The 13,406-nt window shown below is 39.0% G+C and overlaps 1 protein-coding gene across 4 annotated transcripts in view; it reads right to left on the reverse strand.

The window, feature by feature from the left end:
* The window catches only part of LOC577479 (girdin), a 70,060-nt gene extending 62,897 nt beyond the window's left edge, over positions 1–7,163 (reverse strand). For all 4 annotated transcript variants that reach the window (XM_030998799.1, XM_030998800.1, XM_030998801.1 and 1 more), the window contains exons 1-2: positions 6,361–7,163; positions 5,348–5,430 (exon numbers count right to left, since the gene is read on the reverse strand). In XM_030998799.1, coding sequence (XP_030854659.1) covers positions 5,348–5,430; positions 6,361–6,414 — 137 coding nt within the window. In that variant the 5' untranslated portion in view covers positions 6,415–7,163. The remainder of the gene's footprint in view (positions 1–5,347; positions 5,431–6,360) is intronic.
* Positions 7,164–13,406: the final 6,243 nt, after the last annotated feature.

Genomic DNA, 13,406 nt, shown 5'->3' on the forward strand with positions numbered 1-13,406 from the left:
GGCCAGCCTAGAAACTAATTAGTTTTGAATGTGAGTAGAATGGTGGCACTGAGAGCGGCCCACACTACTACATACATGTACATCAGACCTATCTCATCACCGAACTAAAACAGCCCAATATTTACACAAGACACTCACGCAAACAGTGAAATGCAGAGATAATGAAATTGCTGGATCGGACTTCGTAATGATATTGATTTTGGCCCGCAAATTAGGTGGCTCGGTTGTCCTTCAGCCTTCATAACAAAATATATATATTTTCTCAAAGTTTCTGTAGTTCATTGCTATGTGTTCTGCATGACTGGAGCACAAATATTAAGTAATGAAGCAGCGCAGCACTTTCTGTCAGTCAAATAAAAACGCAAGCTGCAATTTTTTGAAACATAAACATCTGTTCATTCCATCTGCATATAAATCAAAATAAAGGACATAAAATTGCAATTCTGTTTCACTTGCTTGGCAGTTTCAGCTTTACTTTTAATTACATTTAGCATTGCTTGAAAGTTGAAATATACAAGAACATGTTACACCAAATCATCAGTGCACATAAATACACCACAGTCTAACAACACTATGCACGATGGATACATACATGTAAATGTACAGTATGTACACATTAAAGTGCAATTTATGAGGAGAAAACTTTTAAGTTGCTCCACTGAAAGGCACTGAGCCAGTGTTTTGAATTCCAGACCTATTTCTCAGGTCATAATATCTGATAAGTAATCACCCCTAAGAGAACACTTGGCCTTGGTATTAAAATCAGCTATTCAGTTTGGATGAAAATAGAGAATGCAGGAATGACTTTGCTCTAGGGGATTCACCTCATCAAAGTGAATCACTTGCTCGCAAAATTGATTTTTAAAAGGTACAGTATTTTAGAAAATATTGATTTACAGCTACAGCCACAAACGGCACAAGTGTACAACACATGCATGAACAGACACATTCTTTAATAGATTATGTACATGTACAATGTAGATGTGTAACATATTACACAAATTCAATTCATATCAATTCTTCATGTACATTTCTTTAAGAATAGGTACATTTAACCTACATATCTTTTATGACACATAATTTTAGACTAGGGATTTCTTAAACACTTTTCTGACCCTTGCCATCTTTGCCTTTAAAACCTTGAATAGTTATACAGAAACTGGCATACTAATAGCTGAGTGAGTCACTCAACCAACAGAATGATTTGCATACCATTACAATGCAGCGAGGAAGCCCAAACATCAGACATCAATGTGCTATAATAACAACACGGGTCAGAAGATAAAGAAGGAAAGAGGAGAGGGGAGAGAGAGAGGGAGAGAGAGGGAGAGAGAGAGAGAGAGAGAGAGAGAGAGAGAGAGAGAGATGGTGAGTGCTCAAAAGACATCTGATACCAATGAATGGAGTAGCATCTCTCACTTGGGCTATAGAATATCCCCCTCATGGAATTTTGTATGCATTACTGCCATGCACTCACGACCAAGTTTCTTTGCTTGGGTTGGTAGGGATGGGGATGAGGGATGCAGTTTCCAATGATATGCAGATGTACCCAAGGAGCAAGTTGAACCACAGTAGGATTGAACCAAAAATACATGGTAGAACTGCTACAAATTATTAACGTAGTGAGGAGCAACTTATGACATTTCTTTTGTACTAGAACTACATGTACCAGCAGGAAGACTGTGCACACAAGTATAGAACCACCTACTGACCTACAATGTACATGAGTTGACTTCATCATGTCCATAATATTGCTGTATACATGTACCTACATGAATATTCTATGATTGATTTCCATTACAAATGCCACATCAATAGATTTGCATGATTCATGTACATGTACATTTCATAATAGAGTTACTGTACATTTCCAAGGATGCCAAACTATTGAGGCATTTTCATGTATTTTGTATGTATTTTGTAATTTTATCAGTTGGGTCACTTAATTGGGTGTATTTGCTTTCCCCATTAGAAAGTATACCCTATAAATGGTTCTTACAAAGAAAACATGACAAAGAGAGATTTGTGACAAAATAGGTGCTTGGTTCATATGTGTAATGTGGACCTAAAATGGAGCTCCATACAAAACTGTAGTTTGGGCTGTTTCCAAATCACAAGTCATACATTCTTGACTTATCTATCAATATTTGTGATGGTCATTCTTCTGACTAAGTGGTTAAGATACCATGGCAACAATGTAAATACTACTGGCTCTCTGAGTAATAGTCAAGGACAACAGCGGCTCAAATGCTCAATATTTGTTGATTTCCGAAGGCTACAGAATAAGGGACACACCCACCCAACGCAAAATGCATGATTCACTATCTGATATTTGTCATACATTGAATTGCCCAATGAACCCATTAGCTGTACCCAAGTACGCTATTGTTTACGTGTACCGGTACGTCCATTCAGTAAATTTATCTAATGTTTGTCATAAAGAGCGAGAACAACAAAATATTGTTGTAAAAGCAAATGTTATTTATATAATACTGAAGCCATTCAATTCATTGAAGCTCACTCTGCCCTGCCTGCATATAACACACAAATAGCACTCCCCACCTTGAATTATTTTGAAAGCCTTTTCTTGCGTGAGTGATGTTCAATCACGCATATCCTTTGCTAGCTAGCTGCAGGAATTCCCCTCACAGCTTGAGAAGCCTGTAAGCTTCTTTAACTCCCAGCAGTGGCTCTGACATTTTGAGGGATGAGAAATTCAATAAAGAGAATCAGAGCTCATCATGACTTTAGCACCTCCCTCCCCGTGAGCCTCTTTCTCCATCGCCAACTTCCTTCAACTTCATCTTCTACCACTGCTGGTTTGCATGGGTAATTCAGTGCATAAATGCAGAAGACTACAGGCATCCACATTATATGAGGATTTTATAATTTGTACTTAATACACATGTGTCATGCAGGCCTAGAGGGTTGCACCATGGAAATATTATTACAAATGAATGCAGTAGCGGTAGGCTACATTCATTCAGTGAGCAACTGCACTATTCATAGTCCTTGTAAATTTTTGTTTTTGTGTTGTTCATAATTCAAGAAATATATGAAGCAATAAGATTTTCTCACTTCCTCCAAAGAGGTTCTTAAATGATGCGTGAAGTTTGCAATATACTGGTACTACAGTACATGCATCAAGCCTCTTAAATGGCATTTAATGCAGCATGTAATGCACCCTACATCCTGCGGGTTAAACAATTTCCGGAATGTTATTCTAATTTGTTCTATTTTTACTGAAAACTAATTACCATCCAAATGCCCAGGGTACTCTTAATGAGAAACACAGAGCACTTCATACAATACATAATGTTAAAGTTTCATCAGTACATACTGTACACATGTAGACTGTACATACACTGTACATGCAGCATGTTCAGTAGTTGCTTACATTTTGGCTCTACTAAAATGGGCTGATGTAAAAAGCAGGGAAGCCAGTGCGAGACATCAGATACTGATTAATATCTTCCACCTCACAGGAAACCAAGCCATGTCAGGTTGCATTTAATCAGACTTACTCATAGACACACCTGTTATGTTAAACTAGCACTTACATTTACCTGCAAAAATGGTCGGACATAACAAATGTAGTTGGAATAGTAGAATATCTGTTTATTCCTTTCCCTTCCCACGTACCCATATTACAATATAATAATAATAATAAATAATAATAGCTAGTTCTTATATAGCGCTTTTCAAGACCGAAGGCCCTCTCAAAGCGCTTTAAAGATATATATTATTACCCCGGTCATCGGATTCAGGCCTACCCGCACACAATGCATGCACATTCTCCACTCCCTGGGAAGCATTCCAGCCAGGCGTCATTTTTACAAGCGCACACAAAAACAATAGTTGAAAGGATATGGTTGCATGGTTCTGTTTGGGCCTTGAAATACACATATTCATGGTGCATGAATATTCACTGATTCAAATCAATAAATATTTTGAGTATACATGTGAATGCATGTATGATTATTATATTGAATTATTGACAAACAGTGATTGTGTTATCCACTAGACGATAGAGTGTGAATTTACAGACTGTGTTCACTTAACCCCAGGACTTTGTATTGATCCATAACAGATTGCCTAGTTTTAAATATTGATCATTTATTCCAGTGAGGGTACATTTTCCTACTTTCTTTTTCTGTCAAATCCTATCTTGAGCATTTTATTCAATGTGATCACATGATCATAAACACATTTTGACCTCAATTTCTCTAGACACACCACAGAGGTCATCACAGCCAGTGAACTGCAGAGGGAAAAGCAATTATATAGACAAATGTAATGTATCTATAGCACTGGTAAATATGGATCCACAATCCACATTAACATTTGGTTTCGATACAAAAAAGAGCCCTTTTCAGGGCTCCCCAATCCTCCCCCCATCCCCTCTCGCATGGTGCAACCGCAAGCCTACTGTATACAAAATTTAAAAGTATACTTGAAATATTTGCGACAACAAACATGTATACGTTTAGAATTTTATGAATCGAACCAGTATGTGTCAAATGTCCAAAAGCAAGACAAACTAAATTCCTGATACAGTGAAATCCTACATTTACATGTAAATTTATGTTTTGATTTCCCAGACAATTCTCCAAGACCCTTGTAAATTTCTACCCAAGCCAGTTAGATCTGTATGAGTGTAAACAGGAAATTGGACAGGGAAAACCTGAAGTCTGTCTGTGTGCTAACATGCCAAAAATGCTGTGACACACTAATAATCTAATTATGAATGCAGTAATCGATCAACATGTATGCCATGCTGGAAAGTTTGTACCAGTATATAAAATTATATATTGATCAATATTTCATATTTATGATACTGGACAGTCTGTACAATGTGTACATTGATCAATATTCCATGTATAAGATACAAAGTACATACCGGTACACAATATACACAAATAATACACGTACAATCGCAGCCATATCACTTGATATGTAGATCGATACTTTGTACCTTCATGTACATTGTACTGTATTAATTTACAATGTTTACATGTACTGATAGTTATTATACTCATGTTACATGCATAACATCATTTAAATATGGTTGTAGCAAAAGAAACAACTTTGTAGGAGTTCCATTTCTATTCATGATTCACAACATATTATTTTAACAAAATTAATACAACCAATATAAATTTCAGTTCTTAAATACTGTAGATCTTAATCAACATTTCTAGTCCCACATGAAGACATTGATTGGGAAACCATGCAAGTGTCAAATGTAATGCACATACACTGTAGTGGCAAAACAGTCCTGACAGAGACTGTTCTGCCTCATGTGCTTAGTAAATTAGTTGAGCTACAGTATATTTATCTCACTCACATCTGAGCAAAGGCATCATTAAGTAGAACTCCATCTACCAGCTCCATATAATCCAATTGGTTCCCATCTTTGAAAGTCTGCACCTGTTTAAGTCATGAGACAAAAAAAAACAAGAATAAATACACCGTATACATGTATAAAGAATGTTGAATTGAATCCTTTAAAAAATAGAAATGATAGGTGAAAGCTTCCATACATTGCATACACACATGACACATGTAACTCATGGCATTATCCAAAATAAGCCTTAGTTGACTCCAAAGCTCCTAACTGGTCGGATTTAAACATTTACTTTATTTGGACTCCAGGAATCTCCAAAACAGATAAGAAGAAGAAGGTGATGTAATGACATGCTCATACTTAAAGAGAAGGTTGAGTTCTGGTAAGAGGTGAAAAATAATTTGTGAGCGTTATCATTCTTAAATATTATGCAAGTGTGGAAGAACATCAGAAAAGACATGTTCCCTGAAAAGCATGGCTCTTCAAATGCCTTCATATTCTAAATATGTCATGTAACATCGTAAAACTCGGGGGGGGGGGGTAGGATTTTTACGTCACATGTTCGTGCAGTCCCATATACATCTTTCTGTGTACAGTGTTTGTAACTTTACCAAGACTTGACCAAATTTCTTATCAGTTTGATGATTCCGGAACCTTGCAATACAAACACATTCTATGCTAGATAATCAACCTTTTCTGGTCGATTCCACACCGTTTCTTTCACAATGCAATCGCATGACCAGAACTCAACTTCATCTTTAAAGTTATAACTCATTACTATTATTTGGATTTAATTGTACTATATAGTTAGCACTCTCACTTTCTCTAAAAGTTACTCCCTGAATCAAATCAAATCAAATAAAATACAAATGTACACAAAATATGAAAATTGAATATAGTATTATCGTAAATTGTCTTTTATTGGTTTTAATGATGAATCCCTTCCATACCCAATAGTACGTTACTTGTAGTTTGTATTTTTAGCTTTAAAGAGTTACAATTACAGCGCTTACCCAAACGACAAGTGGGTGTCCCATGAATTCCTCTAAAGATGCAATGGTCGACATCTTTTCACATGTATCCTCATCAAGTATAAGTAATGTAAGGTCTATCTACAGCTCGCAGATAGACCTCTAACTTTCTTTAGCACCTTCTCGCTGTATCACTTTGACACCAGTCTAACAACATGACATGATTCGGTTAACAAACATGTCAAAACTGACAAAAGCAGAATTAATTCAATGTCAAAAGCCTAGCCTTGAATTAGTCTATGGTTAGAAATCACACAAACATGAAGGCCAATATTTGAAATGACATAGAAATCCAAAATAAACTCCTGCAAGAATAAATCAAACAAGTCAGCACGGCTGTAAACGGGCAATCTTGTGGTGTTCAACTTTGATTTGAGATACACTACAGCCACTTCACTTCACTGAGCTGAGCTGAGCAGAAGTCCTCAGTCTTATTACACATGCACAGTATTTTAAGTTGAGCAGCCACGCAGAGCAGGTCAATCGTCGGGGCAGTCTCGGGGAAACTGAGCGTGGTTCACAGCAGCACGCCGTAGATCTCAAGGACTGAAACACTCGCACTCCACAGACTGGGAAGCACGGTAGTGTAAAATCCTCTATAAATCCTGATTATATCTTGTACAGAAGTCGTCACAGCTTCTCCGGCATTTCTCTCATCTGGTGAGACTAGTTACTACGACAGGAATGCCAAGGAAAGTCGGCAAGACAGGAAAATATCCGGCGATGATGAGTCATCTTGGGCGAGAACACACATTCACGAAATATTGGCTCGCGATTAAGTTTCAAAGTTTATCAATGCAATTTTATTCATCTGGGGCCAGTTGACCAATCACAGCTCGTTAATTTGCATAATTCATAACAGGTACTGGGTCGATCAGTGCCAAAGGAGGATCCGGGTGCGTAACAGGTTGTTTTTTCAATCTAATCCTATCCATGAATCAAACAAAATCGAAATCTTGTCCCATATTGTACTAAATATTTGAAACTGACGCTTGGTCAAAGCTTCGGTTTATCAACGAAACTTGGTCTGACACTGAGATCTAAGCATTTTACTGAAAAATAACAATAACAAAAACAGCTAAGGTAAACTTTACAAGCAACTTCACTTCTTCAGTCTGGTGATATAGTTTAAAGATTTACTGACTTCTGCAAATGGAAAATAATTTACCATTTACACAGGAGATCATTTTAAACAAAACGTTCAGGTACACACATGTACCTAAGTTACTAGATGGATGACAATAAATTCATAAATGCTTAGTATTAAATGAATGTTGGATAACTAAAAGCCCAAAAAGGACTACAAGAAAACTAATGGATCTCTCAACATTATACCTATATCTGAGGGAAGACAGAAATCAAGTTTAGAACATTACTAGAGATGCTATCAGATGCATAGACCAGAGAGATGATTTTAATGTGTTAAATGAGATGTATGAATCATGAATTGGGAAAGAATAGAAAGACAAGTAGATTTATTCATCACTAAGAGATTAACAGAAAAGGTAAAATATGTTGGTTGCTGAAAATGTTACCCCCCCCCCAAAAAAAAAAAAAAAAAAAAAAAAAATTAAAAAAAATGGATGGATATATAGGTAAGTACCGGTAGGCAGATTTTACATGAACAGGTTAATTAAGGGACAGATAGGTGTATTACATCACATTGTTTAATCAATTCATTGACATATAATATACTTTTAAAAAATAGAGGTGTATATAGAGAGATCCAATAGTTTAGATAGATAAACATGTAGACATATACATAAATATGTGGAAAGAAAGAAAGATAGATTATATATATTGATAGATAGATAAATAGATTGATAAATAGATAGATAGATGGATAGATAGATAGGAAAACGTATAAATAGAGGTAGATAGATACATAACCTAATAAACTGATGGATATATAGATATATACATGTAGGAAGGTTTATCATATAGACTGATATAATTATTATGGATGAATAGATAGATAGATAAATAGAAAGATAGATATATCAATAGATAGATAGATAGATAGATGAATGAATAAATAAATAAAACAATTCAATTAATAAGTAAATGAACGATAACAGATAAAGACATCGACATAAAAATGAACGAAAGCAATATACCGGTACTCCAAACATGGCATAAACTCACAAGAGAACATGCCTTGGAACTGACTGCCCGTCAGATGGCGCTATACCAACCGCAGCTATAGAGTCAGGGAACCCTGTAAAATCCAGCGCCGTCACACATCGCATGTTTGGCCCTACACTTCTTATGCTACATTTCATTTGAGTAGATGTCAATAAATTTTGTATTTTTTCAGAAATAATTTCTATTTGCTAAAAATGGGCCATTATCATCTACAAAACTTATTCCGTGAAAAACATCTAAACGGAAGGCTTGCATGGTTGCAGGGTGGACAATTCTGTACAAATAGTGATGAACATAAAAACGATGCTGTCCCAAATTAACCGAGAGCATGAAGGGGAGGGAAGGAAAGATCTTTAAACAAAAATGAAAAATACATAATTTAATTAGAAAATTGAAAGAAAAAACGTTCTGAGCAGTTCTTCCCCATCCCACGTTAGTCTGAATCGAATAGGAAATTACTTTTGGTTTTAATTCTGGGATGATACTGTAAGGTTTTAATTTCACTGATCAAAGTGGTTACTTGTTTATTTCACACTGTACATTTAGTTTTCCACTCCGATATGCTTTAGCGCACTCCTGACCTACATTCATTCTCTCCTGTCTGCTAGCTCTTGGCTTCTATTGTTCTGTCCCTATTCATTCATCCTCATGCACATTACCTGCTATAGCACCACACACATACACACTCTTCCTTATCTCTTAGCTATTCAACCCAGCACACATGGCACATGGCACTCTATCTTTTACAAGCTTTTCTATTGGTTACCTATTTATTATCCAATCTTGTGATTGGTTATTATTGTTTGATGGACTGGATGTCAGCCATCTTGGCAGCCATTTTGTGGTTGGAATAAAATCTCATAGTGCAGCTCAAGTCCTCAACCATGTGAGACCACTTTGTTTTGTGTGGGACTTTACAACTGGTGCCAGCAGTGGTTTTTCTGCACTAAACTGTAATTGCAGCCTTCCTTCATATGTAGAAATTCCTGCAGTGTTTTAGTGGTGAGTTGCAAAGTGAAATTCTCCCTCCATCTGTATATGAATGTGAATGTTTGAGAGCATGATATCACCCTTCTTCTGCACTGATTGACCTCCCTTCATTTTTAAGCTGAGGCAGTTAGTGTTTGTGTGTATTCAACCTCCTTCATTAATTACTGAAGTTTCATCTTGACTTTTTGAGCCTTGATTTCTTCCTACATCAGTAGTTTTGTGAATTCCTTCATTCATCCTTCATCAGTAAGTGAGATTTCCTTTACCCTTCTTCGTACTGGAGCTGTATTTTGGTGAATATTCCTGCATTCATCCTTCATCGGTGACTGAGGTTTTTTTTCTTCACCCTTCATACAGTTCTGTATTTTTCAAGCAACTTATCACATCCAGTTTGCATGTATAGTCTGCCTTTGGCTGCCGTACATTACAGCATTCTGCCATTTCAACCTGCATATTCTACATAGTGTTGGCGTAGCAACGTAACCAGTTGCAGAATACACCCTCCTTCCATCATAGCCGCTCGCCACAGATATTTCAACTGTTGAGTTTGCATTTTCTTCATCTGCACTCAGAGTGACCCCCCCCCCCCCCCTCCTTCACATTGACTCATTCAGTAAGTTTTACTGGGTTGATATCTTGTTGATGATCATATCTGTTGAGTCGATTGCTTATAACTCCTACAGTATGGCATCTTATCGCATGGAATTGCCAGAAGTGTTTACGGGAGAGCACGGCAAAGACTTCCGTCAATGGATACGTCGATTTGAAGTTGCTGCACAGGCCTTTTCGGACACTTCTATCAACTTGACCACCCTCCTTCCGGCAAGACTAGCAGGATCAGCCTTCATCGTGTGGGAGAGCTTGTCTGCTTCGGACAAGAAGGATTTCAAGAAGATGAAAGAGAAACTCTCTCAGGTTTTCGGCCGGACACAGTTTATTGACACATTCAAGTCTTGTATTACTGCCCGAACTCGCCAACCAGGTGAGCCTTTAGAGGTGTTTGCATCAGCCATTGCTTCCTTAGTAGAAGAGGCGTTCCCGTCTTATGATGACAATGCAAAAGGTGGTGAGAGATTTCGACGATTTGTTGCCGGGGTAGACAAACCGCTTCAAGTTAAGATTCACGAGCTCGGAGGCTTTGATTTTGACGAGGCGTTGAAGATCGCACTTCGTGTAGAAAGAGCACACCAAGCACACGATTTTGGTATAGTAGCAGCTGTAGATGATCGGGTCCAGGACAAGACGCCTGCAGAATCATCAGTCTTACGACTACTACTGCCAAGACTCAACGAGTTAGAAAAGAAGCTGGATAGGATGTCCTTAAAGTTAGAGACAGTTGAAAGGCCTAGCAGATCTCAGCAACGCGGTGGCAGCCCATCAGGACGCTCCCATGAGGGAAGACACATGGAACGTCGTGGGTCTCCGTCACCAAGCCGTGACTACCGAAGACATAGGTCGCCAGAATATGCAAGACAGAGATCTCCAGAATATGCAAGACACCGATCTCCAGGATATTCAAGACACAGATCTCCGGAATATGCAAGACGCAGATCTCCTGAATATGCAAGACGCATATCTCCAAGCCCTAATAGGAGCTACGCATATCAATCTAGGACTTCACCCTCTAGACGGCCCTATGAATCGTCTAGCAGCCGAAATCAGCAGCATCCTTCCACTGCAGGTTATCAAGTTGACTCCCATAGACAGGCTCCCTATCGTCAAGTTCGTTTTGAAGACCAGCAGCAGGGAAACTTCTGGTAGTTGAGGAAGAGGGCCATTCATCAGCTACACACACCAAGGCCCCAATTCGAATAGCACCTATTTCGCCAAAGAAATCGCCCTACATCCCGATCGTTATCGACAATGTCTATGTATTGGCACTTGTAGATAGTGGATCATTCATCTCTCTGTTGAGTGCCAAGTTTTTGTCATCCATTCCAGCATCGCAAAGGAGCCCGTTGGAAAAGTTGACATCCATGGCATCTACTATCACAGGTGGGCTGGTAGACAACATTGGAACAATCGTACCATCTCTGCACTTAGGGAACAAGGCTACACAACACAAGTTCGTTGTTGCACGCAACATCACTCATTCAGTTGTCCTTGGATGGGACTTTATTGACAGCCAGAATGCCTGCATATCGCCAACATCGTTCAACATGCCTGGAAATGTTATTCCCTTCATCGATCGTCAGCAATACCAAGCCCCGCTGAAATGTAAAGTTTCTCTTGTTGGACAAGCTCGGATTCCCCCAAGCTGCGAAACTCACGTCCAGGGAAGATTGTCGTCGCCACAGTTCGACATCATACCAAGAGACTACGATGGCTACTTTGAACCAACATTGCAAGATCACATTCCTGTTATCGGTGCCAGATCTCTGTTCAAGCCTCAAGATGGTCTTATTCTAGTACGCCTCATTAATCCCTCTGACGAAGCAGTTGATTTACCTGCAGACACCTGCCTTGGTCAATTCTTCTCCATTACTGGGGATACCGAAGAGGAATACAAGATCATGAGCGTAACTACTGACGCTGATCCACAAGTGACAGACAATTCACCAGTTGCTGGTGTTCTCCCTTCTTCAGAACTCACGAGGACAGAGTATGAGAAAGCTGAACATCTTCTTCAGACATACAGTGATATTTTCAGCACGACGTCTCAGGATATTGGTCAGACTGACATTATTCATCACCACATTGACACCACCACAGCTACTCCAATACGACAGAGGGCGTATCGAACTTCACCAGCAATGAGAGTGGAAATTCAGGATCAAGTGGACGAACTTCTGCAAAGAGGCATCATTGAAGAGAGCTTCAGCCCATGGGCGAGCCCAATCGTCATGGTGAAGAAGAAGGACAACACATACCGATTTTGCGTGGATTACAGAAAACTCAATGCAGTAACTGTTCGAGATTCTCACCCTATTCCACGTCAAGATGATTCAATTGACTCCCTTTCTTCATCAGCATATTTTAGCGTCATGGACTTATCAAGTGGATATTGGCAGGTCAAGCTCGATCCCCAAGATACAGAGAAGACTGCTTTTACCACAGGCACAGGGCTTTACCAGTTCACTGTCATGCCATTCGGACTGGTCAACGCTCCCATGACATTTCAGCGTCTCATGGAAGCCGTTCTACATGGCCTCCACTGGTCTACATGCCTTGTATACCTTGATGACTGCATAGTCATGGGCAAAGACTTCGATGATCATTGCAAGAACCTCCAAGAAGTATTGCAACGATTCAGAGACGCTGGACTCAAACTCAAACCCTCAAAGTGTGGCTTTTTCAAGAAAGAAGTTACGTATCTTGGCCACATAATCAACACCGAAGGAGTGAAACCTGACCCAAACAACGTTGAGAAAGTCAAGTCCTGGCCTCAGCCGAGGACACCGACTGATGTCCGATCCTTCCTTGGCCTGGCATCTTTCTACCGACGTTTTGTGCCAAGTTTCTCTAAGATTGCAACTCCCTTGTCGACCCTTACACAAAAAGGTCAACAGTTTGTATGGACAGCAGAGTGTGAAAAGGCTTTTCAACATCTGAAAGAAGCTCTAACCAATCCACCTCTCCTCGCCTATCCAGACTTTGAAAAGGAGTTCATCCTATCTTCGGATGCATCCCTTCATGCAGTTGGTGCTGTCCTCTCACAGACTCAAGATGGTAAAGAACGTGTAATCTCCTACTTCAGCCAAACTCTCAGTGCTACGCAGAAGAAATGGTCTACCTATGATCGAGAGCTCTGGGCAATTGTTACAGCTGTTCGCCATTTTCGTCATTATCTGAGACACCAACACTTCAATAATAATGACGTCTCATTATTGTTTAGCCAACAGAGAGAACCTTAAAATGTTCTATTATAATAATGAGAGGGGTCATGACCTTCC

This window comes from Strongylocentrotus purpuratus, unplaced genomic scaffold (genome assembly GCF_000002235.5).
Source record: "Strongylocentrotus purpuratus isolate Spur 01 unplaced genomic scaffold, Spur_5.0 spur5_scaffold_5, whole genome shotgun sequence".
Classification (NCBI taxonomy): domain Eukaryota; kingdom Metazoa; phylum Echinodermata; class Echinoidea; order Camarodonta; family Strongylocentrotidae; genus Strongylocentrotus; species Strongylocentrotus purpuratus.